The sequence below is a fragment of the Ostrea edulis genome, chromosome 1, assembly GCF_947568905.1.
Source record: "Ostrea edulis chromosome 1, xbOstEdul1.1, whole genome shotgun sequence".
NCBI classification, from domain to species: Eukaryota; Metazoa; Mollusca; class Bivalvia; order Ostreida; family Ostreidae; genus Ostrea; species Ostrea edulis.
Genome location: NC_079164.1, coordinates 52498695 through 52519618, shown reverse-complemented (window position 1 = coordinate 52519618; position 20924 = coordinate 52498695). Strand labels below are relative to the sequence as shown.

Here is a 20924-nt window from a genome sequence, read left to right as displayed (position 1 = left end):
ATTGATTTAGGGATCGGGCTCAGGATAGTAGGAACACAATCTAGCAAAGGGAGATAAAAATAGTCAGTTAATGAGTTACAATACTTTGACGTTTTTAAAGTTTTTTTTTTATTTATCAGTTTATGTTACTTTTATTTCATTTATACGGTGGAACTTACACATTGAAGGTAGATTTAGATTTTAAATAACAGTGCTAACTTCACATGATTACTTGTACCGGTTGTAAATTTAGATTATTTACTTTCAGGAGTCGAGTGTAGTTATGTTTAATAATTTTCAGTTACATTTACGTATATATATATATATATGTATGTATATATATTTGAATAAGTTTAGGTAAGTTAAACTCTATAAACATTTGACTATTTTATCATAATCTTGGAATGATGAAAACATTACGCATGGCTGTTAAATGACTCATATAAGATAAAGACACATGTTTGCATATTTGTACGAGGCAAAAGGTACCATGCCCTTAGGCACTTACAATCACATAGGAAGTTATTAATCAAAATTGTAAGCACGATCTACTTTTTTCTTGATTTATCCTGCCATATGATTAATATATATCTGGTTTGTTACTTTGAAATGGATTGTATATTCTAAAAGGAGAAGATCCCGTGGAAGTGTAGTGTTGTTCGTATATCACTTTTGAAGTTATTAAAATGGGGAAAAGGTAAAATTTGTAACTTTCCTTGGTATTTAGAGTTTTAAAATGATAATGTGATTGATATGTTATAATTCTTTTATATTGCTTTCTTTGGGCAGAGTATTGTCTCGGCAAATGAAAAAAAAAAATTAGTGTGACAGGACGATAAATCACTGCCTGTTAACGTTTTTAAGCTTCTTTTTAATTGTAGAACTACAAACAGGTCAGCTATTTTAAATTTTTAGTTTTATGGTGGTCTTGTTTAACCACATTTACAGTTTAATAATTTAATTACCACCCCCAACAATGAGTTGGATTTAAATCAGTTTGACAGGATGATAAATATACTATGTAGTGTTATGGAGAGGCTTCATACATTTAAAATAATTCAGTTTTAGTATTGAGGGATGTACTATTATAGGCATACTTCATCTATTTCTAATTGACCAGGGTTGTGATGGAGACTACCATGTATATTCCATGATAATCTTTAATTGTTTAGATACATGTGCAGTATGCTGCATTATATAATGGTTTCAGAGCATAACTTTTAACATTTACAATTATTTTGTTGTCTAATTAGTGAATGAAATATTTTCTAGTACATTAAACTTTGGAAGGACATTGCTGTCGTGTGTTTTTGTGCGTCAGCACTCTATTATATATAGCTGTGATCCTATTTCCTCATACCTGTTGATCTAGGAATGACAGTACAAGACCTTCCTGTGTTCTAACATATTGTTCACAAGATATGATCACAGTTATGGGCGTAAAGGGGAAACACCATTAGAAAACTACATGAAGTAAAGTGTAGCAGTGAAATAGCATTTTGTACAGTTCATTCATGATATCACAGAGGTGAAGTTGTATTTGTGGGGGAGTTAGGGGTATATAAAAGCACCTGAATATCTTGGGAATTTAATCTTACATTAGAAATGCAAATTAGGGACGCTAATAGGTAAGGATGACATTTTTTAAAATTTAAAGTTGGACATGATACTGAGGCAAAGTTATATATATACTTTATTTGCATTTTTAAGGAACATTCCAGAGTAGATGTGATTGAGATATGCCCTTTATTCTTGTATCTAAAAGTAAATCAAAGAAATTTTGATTTATGTCTATTTTCATGCATTAATCTTAATTTAATCAATTAGTGACATGAATTTTGATTAGCATACACTTTGATTAGTTGCCTTATGGTATTCTTTAATGGTGCCAAGAAAAACAATGATTATAGATTGTTTATTTTTAATAACTTAGTTGATGTTATCAAATTTACCTATTATATTTTTCAAATGAATATATTCATTCAGTGTATATACATATTATACATATGTATTTGCTGTCACATTCATTAATGACTATATTGTGTGAGTGTGTAGTTACGGGTCGGCAGCATTGTTATTAATCATTCAGTGTATGGAATTCACAGTATGTTGAGTGGGATTGAGTCTTACCACATGCTGTTAGTACATCATGAGACAAAGCACTGTGTGCATCTGTTAATCATGTCATTGCACTGATACCCGTCTTTAGGTGCATTCCGTGTACCATGAATTGAATGCTGCATTGACAGCAAAAAAAAAAATGATAATAAAACACCCTCCCCAACACTTGCCAACAATATGTTAATCATCATAGTAGAATTTTGATACCTCTCATGAGATCACAATGCTGTTTGCTTTTAAAATACTAAAGTACATGTACATGTAATTATAACGCACACACACACCCAGAAAAAATCAATATTGTGTATAATTAACATAAACGGTAATCCACTGATTTTATCAAAAGTACTAGGAAGACTATGTCAAAAATCTTTTGCTTGATTTGAATTCATTAGCTCAGTCTGAGCTTCAGGATGTAACACGAGGAAAAAATACTCCACAATCAATTGTTTATCAAGAATTCTTCACTACCTTTTTGTTATTCTAACCTTTTACTTCCGTGTGGGAAGTAAGGGTCTTGTTTATATTACAGAGTCTGGGTTACCGTTTGTACAATGTAATCTAATATAAATAACCACGTAGAGACTTTGAAAATGCAAATTTCATTCCTAAAATGCCACAAATATTTAAGATTTTACCACATATGGTATTACATTCTGTCTCTCTCTTTCTCATTTCTTTTGATGATTGAAATTCAGATTCTTATGTTTACAGAATGATGTACCAAAAAAAATCTGTTTCATGTATTAAAAAAAACAAAATAAAAAAAAAAACTGTGTCTATTGAATATTGCAGTTTAGTAGTTAATTTATATTGTAGTAAGTTTTACTTCATTCTTTGCAGAGGGTTTAGTACATGAAACGTAAACTATCCAAGCTATGAAATACAACCTCTGGAGGGAAACAGAATGGTTTCCTGTCTTATACATGTATTTGTTTATCTGTGACCAGTGTTTTCTTCAATTTGCTGAATTGCCAATATTTATTTTTAGAGCTCAGTTACAAGAAATGTCGGACGACTCAGATGATGGAGCTAAAAACAAATCCAAAGTTACCAAAGATGTCAAAGAATTTGTTTCTAAGAATTTTGATCCAGAGAAGTTGATTGAAAGGTCCCAATCAGATGCCACTTTTGTAAAATTCCACACAAGTTCTGTATCAGACAGCAGGAAATATACAAGCCAAAGAATTGAAAGGAAAGGACAGCCAGCCAAAGTTTCAGAAAGTTCCAAAGTTTTCTTTGATCTCTCTAGCATTGATTCAGAAGAAAATGATTCTGGAGAATATACCAAGATGGAGAAAAGAAACTCATTGGACATGTTGGAAACTATCTCACATGATGGAGATTCGGCAATTCATGAAATTTCTTCCAAAGATTCTTTACTGTCTGCAACTGAAAACAGGTTTTCATCTGATGATCTGGAAAGTATTGTGGCTAGCGAGGACACAATTGAACCTGAAACTACTTATGTGCAGTACTGGGAGAAGTACCCATTGATCCTGCCAACAGTGACTGACTCAGATACAAATCGTCAAAACCAAACAAATGTGAAACTCAGTTACCAAAAATTGTCTCAAGAACTTGAGAGCCACATCAAACCCTTGAAGGCTGCCAAGCCTAAACATGAAGTCAGACACCTAGATAAAATCAGACATGTTTTAGTGGAAGCATGGCAGGTCCCCATGTACGGAAGGGACATTGCTTATGGTCTGTGTGATGTTTTGAGAAATGAGGGCATATTGGATATGGTGATAGAAAACTGCAGCTCAACTAATAAGGACCTTTTGAAAGCATCAGCATCAGTGTTAGAACAATGCCTTTCTTGGGAAAATCGAAACCATGTTGTAAAATCAGGGATTGAAACAGTTGTATTAATGACAAAAAGAGAGATTTCCAATCATGAAATGTCTTACATTAATACTGGCATTCTAGAAGGTTTGTTCAAAGTTTCAGAGGAAGCATCAACAAAAATGATTACCCTTGGAGGTTTGGATGTCATTTTACACTGGTCAAGGTCAAGTGACATCAGAAATCTCCGACACTGTGCAAAAGCCCTGGCCAACCTTTCATTATTTGGAGGTGCAGAAAACCAGGAGGAGATGGCCAAAAGAAATGTCCCAGAATGGCTGTTTCCTCTGGCTTTTATGGAAGATGACACCATAAAGTACTATGCATGCCTTGCCATTGTAGTGTTACTTGCTAATAAAGAACTGGAGGCTGCAGTGATTAAATCAGGGACCTTAGAATTGGTGATGCCGTTCATAAACTCTACAAAGCCCTCATCTTTTGCTAAAAGTGATACATCTCAGCAGCAGGGAAAGGACCACATGTGGTTAGAAAGACTGGTGCCTCTTTTGCTGAGCAGAAGAGAGGAAGCTCAAAGTCTTGCTGCGTTCCATTTTGCCATGGAAGCAGGAATCAAAGAGGAGCAAGGAAAACTTGATGTAAGTTTATAGAAGTTGACTTTTGTTAAAGTTTTAATGAATTGAGTGAAATATTCATGAATGACTACTAAGTCACGGCCGTGAAGAAATAAGTCATGTCACTAAGTATGTATTTTTCAGCTCTTTTATGAAATTGGTGCAATAGAACCTTTGAAAAAAGTTGCCAGTAGTCCCAATGCCACAGCATCCAAACTAGCTGTCCTGGCCTTAAAAGTTATTGGAGAGAGTATTCCCCATAAGCTCACTACACAAGTTCCAGTGTGGAGTGTGATAGATGTGGCCCACTGGGTGGCACAGGTCAGTGTTAGTCACATGACTTTTACAGATGAAATTTGCTGAAAATTCTTGATTGTGTGTGACTTAAAATGAATTTTAATTTTTGCCAATTTGATACTAGAGTTATGAATGTGATGTCACATATTGGTGTATTTGCAGGTGGGCTTTAAAGACTTTGTTCAGAACTTTATAGACTGCCAGGTAGATGGCGATATACTTTTACTTCTGACAGAACAGGAGCTGGAGACCAGTATCAAAATGGACTGCAAGATTGCCAGAAAAAGGTAATATAAGGACGTTGTACATATCTTGGAGCCATCTTTTCTTAGTGACTACTTGAATTTATGAATAGCAATTTTAAACACTGTTCATTACAAGTAACAATCATGAGTGAGCCTATTTTTGCCTTGTATATAAAGGAACTGGTTTACAATGACAAATATTTGCAAGAAAAGTATGCGGGAAAATCTTGATTTCATACATATTGTCATATATGCATGCACTGTATATAAGTAAATGTTAAATAACCATGCAAATGTACAGATTTTGCAAACACTGGATAACATGTATATCTTCTCTGACAACAATATTTCTGTGATTTGTTGCAGATTTTTACGAGAGTTGAAGTCATTGAAAATAACAGCTGACTATTCCTCATGCGACCCATCTCAGATGGATGCTTGGTTGATGAAAATTCTCCCTGATCTGTCGCAGTACACATATGAAATGCTTAAAGCAGGCATGAACAAGGAGGTGTTGGCATCTACGAACAACGAAGAATTAGAAATTGTGTGTGGAATCAAAAATGGCATTCATCGTCGTCTCATGTTGGAACATGTTGAAGGTAAAGTGAGATGGACTCCTGTTAATAATAATTGAACAAAATATTTGGAAAGTTTGGAAAAGAGATAGGTTCATTCAGAAAAGGTGTAATTTGGCCCTATAAATTTGCTCAAATTTTAGAATCGTTGATTGGGGGTAAAGGAACCATATACATGTATCATCAGAAGACCTGTCACTTATTATGATGTCATACTCCTATCGACATTTCTGTTATGATGTCATAATCTGTGTTATTATTTCCAAATTCTTGAAATGTCATAAGATATGCCAACTTTTTGGGCTTTTGACCTATTTTTTATTTTGTATGCTCCTTAACCTCAGATTGTTTGACTGATTGTTTACAATAACATTATTGGAAGATTTGCATGCATAATTAGTGAAGTATTTTTGAATTGTGGGCTGGGGCATATTTTTGAATAAGTGATATAGTTCTGATACCCCATATTCAGTGGATGAAATCTTGGGAATGTGTGAATAGATTGAAGCCTTGTCTTCATGTTTATGTAGAAAATTCAAAACAACCCAATATTTCTATCAATTGCAAATTAACAGGGTAGAATAATGCCACTTGTGAACCAGGTTCTTTAAGGATGAAGAATCCAAGTGAGGTTGGGTCGGGGAGGGGGGTGAAGATAGAGAAAATGACTCTCAAACCATAACCACAAGTACAAAATGAGTTGTGGAAAGTGAGAGGAAGGGATCATCCCATCTTCACAAACCAAAGGTTTTCAATCCACTCCACTCCCCACAAAGAATCCAAGTGAGGTTGAGTAGGGGAGGGGGATGGAGATAGTTGAAATGGAGTTCAAGAAAATGACTAACCATTACCATACATTGATTTACATAAAGTACAAAATGAGTTGTGGAAAGTGAGAGAAAGGGATTGTCCCATCTTCGCAAGCCAAGGGTTTACAGTTTGTGGGGAGCGAAGTGGACTGATAACCTTTGGCTTGTGAAGATGGGATTGTCTTGTTTGGTGGGTATTCTGACAGGAGGATATACCTGTACATTACATGTAACAGTGAGACTCTAAGAAACACAAAGTACATATATATGTAGTTCAAGTGAGTCTAAAGTTGATTGGATCTGTACCAGAAAATGACCAAAACAACATGCTTTTGTTAACTTTGTAATGAAAGCTTTCAACCAGTGTCTGAATTTCATTTTGTGATAGTATGATGGAGAGTAGAAAATGAAGTACATCATATAAATTGGTGTACTTATGTTAACATTGCAGTGTCTCAGATTCGCTTTCTTCCATTTCAGATTTGTACACAGCTTTACCAATGCCTAAATATGGCAGTATTGGCAGCCTAACCAGGCAGAAGAGTATAGATCCCACAGGGTTTGCATCCTATCCCAAAGCTGTCGACGTGTTCATCAGCTACAGGAGATCGAATGGATCCCAGCTAGCCAGGTCAGAACAGATTTACAACATCAACATTTTTATTTCATAGTGAATAAAATATGTATAGGTATTTTAGCATCACATATTTTCAGAACATATTTATTTTATACTATTGCTGTAAATAACTTTATTTCAGAGGTACAGGTGTTCTTATTTTAGGACTGTTCCTGTGTTCCATACTGACGTTATTAAACTACTTGTATTGTAAAGCTTAAAAATTTTGACTCATTTTATTTTCGCTTTTGTGGCACTCATTCTTTGAAGGCAAACACGGCTACTATGATATTACATGCCTGATAGTGATGGGACATTGGTTAATTTTCATAATCGATCATCGGTTGTAATCGGTACTTTTTTTCGTCAACAATCGATGTTTTCTGATTATCGGTATAATTCCTGATGTCTATATGTCTGTAATTTGTAGCTTGCTAAAGGTTCATTTACAACTGCGAGGATTTTCTGTGTTCCTGGATATAGATCGACTTCGAGCTGGAAAGTTTGATGAAAATCTGTTGATGAATATCCGGTTAGCGAAGCATTTTCTATTGGTTCTGACACCAAGTGCCTTAGATCGATGTATTGGTGACGACGAACAGCAAGACTGGATTCACAAGGTGAGAAATCATGGAGACCTATAAATCATTGGTGGAATCTATCGAGAGGTGAGAAGTCATAGCTATGAACTCATTAATCAACACAAAGATGTATTACTAGCTCAACAATCCATCATATTTATGTGTAGATGTTCTTTGTAAAGAAAGCATTTTCCATTATATACTGTTCGATCCAGAAGAATTTCCAAAATATTTTATATACAGCTGTGATTTTTGCTTCTTTATGTGTACTTAGTACCCTGAATATTTTATTTACATGACTCAAAGTGAGATGTAAAGAGCAAAATGTGTGAATCCTCTAGAATTAATAAATGATGATTGATGATACCTCTGTGTATGACAATCTGTTTCTAATCATGTAACTCAAACTTTCTCTATCAAATTTAGGAAATAGTGACGGCTCTAGAGAGTGACTGTAATATCATCCCTGTCCTGGATAATTTTGATTGGCCACTGCCAGAAGTGTTGCCGCCTGACATGCAGCAAGTTGTGTATTTCAACGGAGTCAGGTAAGGTTTCAACTGTATGCTACTGGTTCACCTTGCTATTAGCTTTAGCACGCTATATGATACTACATAGATGACTAGAATCTTAGTTGGGCACTAGTTTCATATTTACCATGGAATAAAATATTATATAGATACATGTATATACTGCTGTATAGTCGGTCCAAGAGCCAATTTGAGCTCATGTTTACATTTAATGTATATGTGTGCAGGCTCTAAATAAAATTTACTTGCGTACTAACTTATGTAAATTGCACCTGCTTGACATGAAACTCTTATTTGCACTGAAAAAGAGGGCAGATTGTTTTTGAAGCTTTATGTTAAAAGGGTTAAAAATATACTTGAATGACTTTGATACTTGTATGGGAAGGGTTTCCCTTGAAGGTAGATTTTGTAGATAGTATATATAATGCATGCTTATTCCTACTAGCAGACACAATTTATACATTTCCAGATATGTATGATATAACCTATTCCCAGAGCATGATATAAAAGCTGAATATGATCATCTGTGATAAAACAAAGACCCCTAAATCTATGTTGTTGCTATTTAAAGCTGAGATACTCCAATGGTATTATCACCTTTAAGTTGCCTAGTTGTGTAAACATTTGCATGGCTGTCTCTTCTATATATGCTATATAAATTTGTTTCTTCCCAATTCTTTTTCTTTTGGAAAAAGTTTTTTTTTCTTTTGCTATTATATATAAGCTTTTGATAGTTCGTGTTCTAGTATTTAGCAGTACATTGTAATTAGGATATTCAACTGGTTCACATTGTTATTTACAGAAATTGTTTTTATTTTTTTCAAAATCATCTTTGTATATATATTTTAATCTAACAATAGTTTGCTTAATTAACCATGGATTTGGTGCTTTTATAGAATTATTAAGATAGTCTTGCACAATAAAGCTACAAAAATAAGCTCATCCTGAATGGTGATCTGTTAATGACAGATTAAACAAAAGGCATAGGTGGAATAAGTAAAGTATGTCCATTTAAATGTCCTCCATAACTGTGTAAATGCACCTTACAAATGGTCAACAGATGGTCATATAATGCTTTGTCATTTATTGCTGTAGATGGGTGCACGACTACCAAGATGCTTGCATGGCTAAGCTTGAAACATTCCTCAAAAAAGTTCCTATAGCTCGTCTGAAGTCTGAGGAACTTCCTACCATTGTGGAGAGACCGGTGTCAGAATGTGACAGCGTGTCATCTGCTCTGACAGTAGAGGAAATGATGGCACAAGAAGAGGTTGTGATGAGGAAGTCTAGCACTGATAAAAAAGAGGCCCGTAAAAGAGCCTCAGGCTCAGCCTTTATGGACACATTAACTTCTCTAGTTGAAAATTTTTAAGTTGTTGACTATTTGTTTTTGACAATGATCTGAGTGTGTTATGGTTTTGATGTTAGAAGAATGTGTATCTTCTCATCTCACCTTGTCCATAACTGTTGAGATGTCTGTTACCTTTCATATGATGCTTAGAGCTTGTTTATGGATTGTAGATATGTATTTTGGAATTTGAGCTATTGAAATGCACAGTCTTATGTTTTGAGACATGATCTCTGACCTGAGCACACATATATTATAGGTGTGCATCTTTTAGGGTATTCAATATTTAGGCAAACGTTTAGGTCTCCGAGTATTTGATACAATCATGAATTAGTGCTAATAGTATTACACTATGTATATGCAAAGATATTTCATATTTTAGTGTAAAATACATATGCACAAATGCAACTGTGCCAAAGATGCAAATATTTAAATACCACTAAAATGTTCAATTTTCCATGCATCACTGATGCATATTTTCATAATCAGGGTATTTAAAGTTAAAATACCTCATTCATATCTCGAAAAATCTTTTATATTCTTCATTAGTCTATAATAAAAATTATGCAAAACATAAAAATAAGTTTTATGCTCCTGTAGACCATTATTCAATCATAAGAAAAAATATCTAGCAGATTGAGACTGCCATAAGTATGGTTCACTTGACGTGAATATTGAGCAGGTGAAAAGCAGTCTTAAAACGTTATGCAAAGTCGTCAATCATTGATGTTAATTACCACAAACAGATTTACCTCACTATTTTAAGCATTAAATGTGTTAAGAGTAGACACATGGAAAAGTGGGTCAAACTATTTTCATCAGAATTAAGGGAACAAGTTTTTAAGTGTATGAATTTATAGATTGTATTTTCTTTTTTGTCTTCCCTATTTTGGCCTCTTGATATCCATTGTAGTCTCTTGAATTTTTATTGTTTTATCTGGCTAATTGTAAGATTTTGAACTTGCTCTTGGATTTAGATTGGGGCCACATATTCTTTTGATGTGTATTTATTGGAATTATTTATTGTATTTTAATGTCAAATAATGCAAGACAAAATCAACTACATTTTACTGATGAAGTGAGTTATATTATGCAATTGTTTTGTAAAAGAAATTTCTTGAAATTTTATATCTTTTATTTATTTGTGTACACGTGGTGCCCATTTATGGCAAATCAGAGATTCTCATGTCTTGGTGAATACTTTTAAAGTTTTGTCAGAGTTTTAAACTGGTCCCTATATTGCAGTCCCTATATTGCTACTATCCACAGTGTTTTATTCTGTTTGAAACATGTGGTGTTGTTTTTAAATCAAGTTGTCAATCCTAAAGGAGACAAACTGATAACTGAAATAGTTTATGTTATTCTGTGTCCAATGCTGCACACCAAACCTGAGTGCTCTTGACTTTGGTACAGGATAAGATGGGCATTCAATCAATAGTATTTTTACTCTATATGTGTATTGCATGAATTTAAAGGAAATCAGATAAGTTTTAGTCATATAAAAAACATTCCCCAAAATATGCAATGAATTACTGAATCTAAAAATTCAAATCTTATTTCCTGTACTATTGCCTAATTTTGTATAAAATTCTGTTTTCTTAAGAAGAAAACATAACAATGTTTTAAGATATCATATGTACCATAGAATTTTTGCACGTACAAAGAAGCAGGTACAGTTTCTTCAGTCATCTAGCCCAGAAAATGGACGATTTCAATAGGAGTCCCAAAATCTGGCATTACAAAAGAGAATATATAAGAAAACCCAAACTACATTTGATTTGATCCAAAATTGCTTCGTGCTGTATTGACAAGAGCGTGAAGTTGGCATAAAATTGCCAAAAAGCCAAAATCAATGAAAAAATCCATAAATTCAGGGGATTTTCCTTTCAGAAAACATGCAGCCCATGCGTCGAGCAAATTCATATTCAAATATATTTTTTATCGTCTATTAATAAAAAATATATATTAATTTCATTTTGCTTGACAGATGAGCACACCTTTTCCTAGGCAATAATCGGGATGAAATTTAACAGTTATTAAGCTTTTTTTTTAAAAAGGCGGGAAAAAGTCTTATTCATGACGTAATAATGCTATCAAATAAGCAATAACTTTGATTTAAGTTGAGATAGTATACTTGGCATATATTTAACTTACTTTAAACACTGATCAAGCTTAATTCAAGACACATTTAAAACAGAGAAATTTTTTGGGCCTTTTAATATACACAATCGTACCTTGTTCTTTAGTGTATTTTCATATGTGAATATGTGAGAGATTTATACACTGTTGAAACATTTATTTTCGCGGGTCCAATTTTGATGGAAGCATAAATTTGTGGATACAAGTTCAAAATTGACATCTGGGAGAGAATAGCTTATTGGCCATTAATTTGAGAGCTTACAGTTATCACTAACTGCCACAAATAATGTTGAATCTGGTGCAATTTATATTGGCATCAATCACACACACATGTGTGCATGCGCGCACACATACACACACACAAGCGCACCATCACATTATTTTATATGATGATTCCACACTTCTAAGCAGTGTTGATGAAATGTATGATATCTTTAAGATTATGAATTCTAGTCATTTTGACTTAACTGTTTTGAAATATTTATTGACATTGAGAAACAGACAGTGGATGTGGGTAATTAGATTACAATCAGGTCTGTGTATTTATTTTTCATTTTTGGTGCTGTGTTGTTGTTTTTAATAGTGAAAAAGAATTAAAGATGATAGGGGGGACCATTTTTATTTATGTATGTTTTGATATAAATGCTTTATTCCTTGTTTGAACTTTTAAAAAAAAAAAATTTGTTATGTTATGTGAAATACACAAATTCATCTCTCTTGAAAGAGTTGACACTTATATAACTATTATTGAGAGTATTTACAATTTGTAGGTAGTTTAGCACATATATGTGACTGTTGACCGGTGTAATGCAGTATTCTGGGGAGGCCTTCAACAGGCTGTTCACTCTCATTGTCATTTCATCTGTTTTGTTATCCTTCTGCTTTATACAGAACAGTTTGTAATATTCAATGTTTTTGTCTCGAAATTGTCAATCAATAAAAAGATGACATAAAGTTGATGCAACGTTTTCCTGTATTTTATTGTTCAGTACATTTTTAATTGGTCTTCCCTACCAGAATTTGAAGTATTAAAGGAATATTTCATTATGATGAAGAAGAAAGAAAAGGTCCATATGCAATTTACATGCTGGAAAGAAAATACAGCGTTTTATCGATAATTGGGCCACATATTGACATACAAATAAATGGTATTTTCATTATCACTTTACATGTATGAATTAATTATTGATAAGTTCTCCTATTGTTATGCATGAAGAACAATAAAAGAAAGTAACTTATGTTTCTTTTCCTGGTCTTTGTTTCAGATGGGTGCATGATTACCAGGATGCTTGTGTAGATAAAGTGGAGAAGTTTCTGACTGGAGAAAAATCCCCCCTACAGAAGACCCTCCCCCCACTGTCATCCTCGGGGAGTCTCAACTCTGTTGAGAGAAGCTCTCCCCGCAACTCCATGGACCGCATAGAAATCCATCGTAACTCTGTTGAAAGATTGTTGGCAGCTAATGGTGGTCCTACATTTTCTCTAAGTTAATTTTTTAGTTGTTCTTATTTATATTGGTCTTGCTGTTGATCAGTTTTATTATATTTACCCCACAAATGAATTCTGAGATGTATATTAGGATCAGTCTCTGTTCATCGGAGACAATTTTTGTCTGAAGTTTTCTCTGATGCTATTGATTTATTTTCCCCCAATTTTGATGGAAGTGTTATTTATATATATATATAGAGAGAGAAAGGACTATATAAAATTTCATATTGATTTGTTCAACTTTGATGAAGTTTTGTCTATTTTTAGATTTGAATAAAAAAAATTCTGTACATTCTGTTTGTACTATCTTTTGATCACAACACAGAAATATAGAATTCTTGTACTTGACATAGAGGTTGCTAATGACATAGTGACATGTTTTGACCCTAGCTCAGGTCATTTGTACAAAGTAAAGGTTGTCGGAAAAAGCATATATATTTTACGTACAGTTTGCACTTCATACAGAGGCTTGTCATGTCTTATGGATGTGTCCCAATTTATTCCGAAGGTCATTTAAACAAAATCAAGTTCACTTGAAGAAAAAGTATTTAACTTTAGGTTGGTATTTTGCTGTGTTGAAATAGTAGATGTTCATTCTTAACTCAAAGTATAATTGTAATCCATTACCCTTACTGCAGGTCAGTTATAAGGTCAAGGTCACAGAAATTCCTCTTTCACCTGAAACATTGCTGTTCAGTGTATGGATTTTTTAAAAAGAATTGAATTCATAATTATTGATTGTTTTTGGTCTGTGTCTCTCAAATATGCCATTTCTCCCTTTTACACTCCTTGAATATATTAATGAAAATCAAGGTAAAAGAAATTTAGTGTAGTCTTTAACTTGTATTCAGATTAGACATGAATGATATTTAAGCCTATATGACTTTCTGACCTTCAAATATACAGCATTTCAATTATATGCCAATATTTGAATGAGTCATGTTGAAGGGAGGGGTGGTATAAGTTTAGTCTTGTGAGGACAAGTTTCATCTAAGTTTGGACTTGAAGTTCTCCTTTTATAACTTCTGTTTTATAGTCTCTCCTTTTAAATGGCTGCATGTTTTATTGAACCTAAACTGTATTTTACAATTTTCTTTTATAAAGCTTAGATGCAGAGTTGGTTTCATTAGGCTCTTTAGATTCTCACACAGATCAGAAAATACAGTCATAAATGGAGCACCAAATTAACATAAACTCAAATAATTGAAGATAATGAAGATTCTGTGTTTATCAATTCATACACACATATTGTTTACAACTGTAGTAGGTCATGAGGAAATGCCTAACATTAATATCAAAGGAAAAAACTGGAAATGTAAATATTATATGATATTGAACAAACCTGAAGTCATGTGGATCAGATCAATGTTACCTGGAAACCAGTTTGATATTCTTGAATCAGGAAGACTGGCCCTACAATGTGACATTTTGTAGGACGTACCTTTGCTTGTAGGTATGTTTCTAGATTCATTTACCATACAATATAATGTACACACTGTATGTACTATGCATTTAAGAGATTTATATTATGGAATACTGCATAACAAAACTGCTTTTCAAGATATTTGTATTGGAAATACATTTTTTAATGAAAATTTCCAAATCTGGATGCTCTTATTCTATGCCAAAGACATCTCTGTTGTTATTATCACTCAGTCACTTTATATCAGCCCTTGGCCTTCTGGCTCTCGGGGTCAATATAGAGTGACCTCTGGCTGATATAGGGTGCAGCTAGTAAATGAAAAAATGTAACAATTTACATCGCTAAAATGCAAGTTTGGGGAATTCATTTTATTATTTTGTGTAACCTTTTCAACTATAATTATATTTCTTATGAAAGTTTTATTGCAAGTCCATTGCTATATTGTAATTACTTGTTTTCTAATTGTACACAAAGCACATGTAGCTTTCAGTTTACATTATTTACCATTTTACTTGCTTTATTATTAATAGGTATTGATTAAACCTTTAATGGATATGATATAGCATTTGTAATACTTGTTTTTGCCTATAGCAAAATAAAGTGATGAAAATTAATTAGAAATATCTTAATTACTTAAGCATCCAGGGTGTTTGGTAAATTGCAATACGACTGTAAAAAACAGATCACATTGACAGTGACTGATGACTAATATCAAACTCATGCGAGATTCATGACTTAATCACTCTTTTTTCAGCTCTCTTTTTTTAAAATTCTACATGCAGGTCAAGTTTAATTTGCGTATATCATAATTCCCCAAATGTGGAGAGTATAATTTATAGAAGGGTAGTCAACCTAAGTCAGGTAACATGTGTCAGAGGAAAATGGCATATTTTGGGGAATTTTACATACATTTTGCTTTGGAAAAAGTAGAGCACACATTTGGCTTTGTACCTTTTTTATATCAAAGTCGCACCTGATACAGGTGTACAAAATATGCAAGTTGGAGAGGTAAGCAAATGTGAGCTCTATCTTGAAATTAATATTCATTTTGAGATGGACATGAGTTACAAAATAATATATACAATGTCGTCCATGATGACCCCTCAAAATGGGGGCCATATTCTCATTTTAGCATCAATGCTAACTACAAACAAATGAAAGACTCTATTGCTAATGTCATGATATTTTGTAACTTTCATTTACTGATGATATGTAACTTTTATCTACTGATGATGTGTAACTTTTATCTACTGATGATGTGTAACTTTTATCTACTGATGATGTCATGATGTGTAACTTTTATCTATTGATGATGTCATGATGTGTAACTTTTATCTACTGATGATGTCATGATGTGTAACTTTTATCTACTGATGATGTCATGATGTGTAACTTTTATCTATTGATATTGTTATGATGTGTAACTTGATATTCTGATTTGATATACATGTATATGACAATCATGAAGGATGTTGAATTTTTCTTGTTAATTTTAATAATGCTGTTGAAAGAAAATTGCAATTTTCTGATGTTGATATATGATTTGTATCTGTATGTCTCACATCTTAAAAAGTGTGATGTCAACCTATATATTAAAAAGTGTGATGTCATCCTATATATTTTATGTGATAATTTATTAGTTTTAACTCTAATAAATTGAAAGAATTACACATTTTAGATTTTATCAGATAATGATACGAGTATGGAGTTACCTTAATAGAGTGTTAGGTTAGAGCATGAGGACTACAAAATGTTAAGTGCTTTTGTGCTTGATATATATTACAGAGTTTCAACTCAATTATTTATGAAATACAAGTAGTTTTATTAACAAAAACAACATTATTTATTTTATTTTATCTTTAGAAGCATATCTTATCCCCTGGTTATTTTTTTCTTCTGTGTTTGTTATCTTGGTATAGTTGGTGTTTTGATTGCATCTGTTTTATATGGTTTGTACTAGTAAAATTTATCTCGGTTGAAGCTTTATTGCAGGAAGAGATGGGGATGGCCTCTATTGTTCATATTAATCCACCCTTTTCTTTGATATTACAGATTAAAGGTTAGTTGTTAAAGTATGTTTTCTTTCAATCCAATTCTTTATTATCCTTGAGTTATACAACTCCTTGGAATACATCTCAGTACGTGTATATATACTGTATATCTAATTGTATAAGGTAACAACGGGTGAGTGGACAGGAGAAGATTGGAGAAAAAATTACAAATATGATATAATCACGTTATGAGATGCACATGATATCAAAAAAGAATTTTAAGTTTCATTTCTTAGATCTTTAAGTTGATTCACACACAACTTTTCAAACAAATATTCGTAATCAATGTCCAATGCTTGACAGATCATCCAGCAATCATATTTTCATAACTATTAATCTTTCAAAATACCGTAATTCGTGGTTTTGATTTTTAACCAGAATTTAAAAATTCTCAGTTTTCTTCTGATGTGAAGTGGGAATCTACCAAATTCACAATTTACCATACTAATGTTGGTTCTTTTGGTCACCCCTAACATTTTTTTTTACAAAAAGAAAGATGCACCTTTTCAATGTCCGGTGCTTTATGAAAACCCCCAAATTTCATGTGCATATGAAAGAATACTGTGTATATAAGTATCAACAAGAGTACCGCAAACGGTACAATATACGCCCGTCGGACATTGAGCCTTTGACTAAATGAAGAAAAAAAGGCTGGAAAACTGTCTGACCTTTTTAGTTCAAAAGTAGGTCAAGGATGGACCAATCCAGCTGAAATGCAAACTGAACTTGTATTCCTCCAAGAGAAAGCATCTGACTAAATTTCAGGGCAATATCTGTATCCATAATGAAAAAAAGGCCGGGAAACTATTTGACCTACTTTTAGTCCTAATGTACGTCACGGACGGACGGACCAATCCAGCTGAAATGCAAACTGAACTTGTATTTCTCTGAAAGAAAGCTTATGTGTAAATTTCAGGGCAATATCTGTATCTGTAACGAAAAAAATCCGGAAAACTGTTTGACCTACTTATAGCCCTAAAGTAGGTCAAGGATGGACCAATCCAGCTGAAATGCAAACTCACTCTTGCAATTCTTGATGGAGATATTGTGACCAAATTTCAAAGTTTTACATGCATCCGTTTAGGAAAAAAGTCTGGAAAATAATGACCTGGGACGGACGGACGGACAGCGCCATAACATAATACGTATAATGACGGGCGTATAAAAATTGAACATTGCGTCTCAACATTAAAATGATGATTTCTCAAGGTATTAGATATTGCAAAAAGTGCTTTACGTCCTTGTTCGGAAGCATGTTTTTGTGTTTGAAAAAAAAATTGCCATTTAGGGAAACTCCACGAAAGCCGATTTGTACATGTTCCAAGGGAAATATAATTTTCCCTCGTTATTCACGAACAAAACCCTTGTAATTTCAAGTGAATTATTTTGTAATTACGAAGTATTATTCTGTAATTACCACGTAATATTAGGTCAACATATTGAATTATCACATCGACATAAACTGACAAATTGTTGCCATACATAGCATTGTGTTTCATGTATCTGCTAGGAGAGGCTGGGTTAACTGTATGTAACATAACCATGGTTATTTACATCACATTGCATGAAGAGACAAATGTATACCCCAACGTCTGAAAAATGGTTTTTATTAAGCAATGTTAATATGATATAACCGTTTATTTGAATGTGATATATTGAAAAATGTGGAGCTTATTGCATGCATTGATGAAATTGTTGATAGCATTAATTATTCCGCTGAATTGATGAGCTCTAATTGAGTTATTGCTCTCTTCAATTGAATAGTAGCACGCATCAATTCAATTAACGCGCGCAATAATTCAATGCTTGTTCTTTTCAGTTGAATTATTGATATCATTAATTCAATTGTTGCGCGCAATAATTCTTTTTAGACAGAGCAGCTATGAAATTAAAAATATCTTCAATTCAACATATCCACAATTAAATTATATTTTGATGCGCCTTATACAAAAGTGTTGTAAATGATTATATATATCTTCAATGGAATTAAAAAGATCATCAAATCGTATATACCTAGCTCAAACTTAAATCTTGTGACTAATAATTGATTTGATGCGCGCATCAATTGAATTGATGAGAGCGATAATTGAATTGATGCACGAATCAAATCAATTGTTGCTCTCGTCAATTGAATTAACGTGCGCATAAAAATTTGATTGAGATGTCTTGAAATAGTTAAAGATATCTTCAATTGTTTGGGTTTATCTTAATTTTATGCTCCATAAAAAAATGTTTATTAGATCCGATATGTGAAATATTGTTCTCAATCACTTAAACAATATTTCCAGAAAGAAGAAACGCTTTACTGCTGTGAAGAGATGACAGAGAGTGTTATAAAATATACAGAAAAATTAACCTGTTTTTATGCATGTTGAATCGAGAGTATACGTTACCATGCAATAGTTTTCGATTATATGATACCAGAAAGAAAATACCGCAACTTCTTTCATCAACGCCAATTTCCACCGGTAATATCTTACAATTAATTAAAGTGTTGTTATATTAGACTCCACTACAGAAAAAGGGGGTGCAAATTTGATTAGATTCTTTGATCCTATCCGCCGAATATTTTGTGAAATAATATGAAACAATAACCCGTGGTTTGCGACGATGTATAAATGCAAGAGCCAATGGGAGGTTAACTAACCATCATGCAACTGGTTCCAGAACTGTCCATACTGGAATTCTCATAGCTCCGAAAATGAAAACTCATTCTTCGAGATTGGGGACTTTTGGGATGCTGAGTATGCAAATATCACGCGGCTTTATTGTAAAAACTAAGCAGTGACATGGTGATAAGGGTACAAGTTCATATATAAGACCATTCAACAACAATATCCATTCACTGTTTTGACAAAGAGTCTTTATTTTGTTGTACAGCTAATCTATTCATATTAAAGAAATTAAGAATAAACACGGAGCGTGAACATCCGGCGTTTCCTCGGAGTTTTCAATGTGTCTATCGAGATCCACTGACATGGACGCTGCGGAATTTCGAGTCAAAGCTAAAGAAGTTGTAGATTTCATCGCGGACTACATGGAGACTATAGGAAATAGACGAGTCTCCCCCAGGGTCAGACCCGGCTACTTGACAGGAACCTTTCCAAAATTCGCTCCGACGGAGCCCGAATCTTTTGATGATCTGATGAAAGATTTCCATGGTAAAATTTTGCCGGGGGTAAGTTTATCGCAAGTACATGTCTTCATGTAGGACAGCAATGAAAGTTCTCCACTCCTATCGGTCTTTCGCAATCTTCTCTACTGTCTGATGTCATTCCTTTAGTTCGGCCGCCGCTGTCCTCTCCAGGTGTTTCCCGTCCTTTCTCTTTCCCTCTGGCGTACATCTTAGAGCTGTCTTAGTGATTGAGTCATTCACCTTTCTGATCACATGATTTTTATACAGTTGCGAGAATTTCATAGATTTTGTATCGAAAATACATTCTCCGTAGTTTAGTTTGTTTTTGAAAAGGAAAGGGTTATGTACTATCGTTCCAATAACAGCGTTTCAATTTTGATCGAGCGTGATATTTTTTTAGAAGTTTCAAACAGTCACATTGGTACGGAAGCCGATAGGTGCCAGGGTATAGAATTAATATTCATTTAACTGGGGTCGCCACTTAATTTATGTGGCGGCCGCCACTTAATTTAACTGGCGGCCGCCATATAAATTAACTGGCGCCGCCTGTTAATTTATCTGGCGGCCGCCACTTAATCTAACTGGCGACCGCCATTTAATTTATATGGCGGCCGCCAGTTATTCAACTCTTTTCTCTCTCTAAAAATGAAAAGGGTGCAATCCCTGTAATCTCCCTCTCCAATACTTAGTAATTTATATGCGATATACAATTAAGAGCATTGGTGTGGTAATGAATGGTAAAAATGTAATAATGAATGAACTGATGAATTGAATGACGAACGGAACCACCTCCAATTTAGGAGTACGAATTTTGGGCAAAAGAGACATTTTTAGGTTCTTTTTCTATTTGCCAACAATTGTAGAAGACATTTTCTCCCCCGACTGTTTGACCTACTTATAGCCCTAAAGTAGGTCAAGGATGGTCCAATCCAGCTGAATTGCAAACTCACTCTTACAATTCTTGAGGGAGATATTGTGACCAAATTTCAAAGTTTTACATGCATCCGTTACGCAAAAAAGTCCGAAAAATAATGACCTGGGACGGACGGACGGACAGCGCCATAACATACGTTTGTAATACGTATAATGATGGGCGTATAAAAATTGAACATTGCGTCTCAACATTAAAATGATGATTTCTCAAGGTATTAGATATTGCAAAA

General features: G+C 33.6%; 1 protein-coding gene across 7 annotated transcripts; it reads left to right on the top strand.

Moving 5' to 3' along the window:
- Positions 1 to 29: 29 nt before the first annotated feature.
- On the top strand, positions 30 to 13446 carry LOC125650219 (NAD(+) hydrolase sarm1-like). 7 transcript variants are annotated; one of them, XM_056153774.1, is made up of 10 exons: positions 30 to 167; positions 610 to 676; positions 3092 to 4544; positions 4665 to 4841; positions 4980 to 5104; positions 5429 to 5664; positions 6930 to 7080; positions 7496 to 7685; positions 8073 to 8194; positions 9272 to 12622. In XM_056153774.1, exons 2-10 carry the CDS (start codon positions 666 to 668, stop codon positions 9546 to 9548), a joined length of 2742 nt encoding a protein of 913 aa, XP_056009749.1. In that variant the 5' UTR covers positions 30 to 167; positions 610 to 665; the 3' UTR covers positions 9549 to 12622. The 7 variants fall into 7 exon arrangements, with proteins under 7 accessions (XP_056009749.1, XP_056009751.1, XP_056009756.1 ...); XM_056153776.1 differs by lacking the exons at positions 30 to 167; positions 610 to 676 and adding an exon at positions 435 to 516; XM_056153781.1 differs by lacking the exons at positions 30 to 167; positions 9272 to 12622 and adding an exon at positions 12929 to 13446 and having other exon boundaries at positions 449 to 676.
- Positions 13447 to 20924: the final 7478 nt, after the last annotated feature.

Excerpts from the sequence above, each read along its gene's own strand:
- LOC125650219 (XM_048878299.2), top strand. The coding sequence starts at position 1,585 with ATGCAAATTAGGGACGCTAATAG. Across the intron at positions 1,608-3,091 it reads CAAATTAGGGACGCTAATAG|AGCTCAGTTACAAGAAATGT; the intron begins GTAAGGATGACA and ends ATTTATTTTTAG. Across the intron at positions 4,842-4,979 it reads TGGCCCACTGGGTGGCACAG|GTGGGCTTTAAAGACTTTGT; the intron begins GTCAGTGTTAGT and ends GTGTATTTGCAG.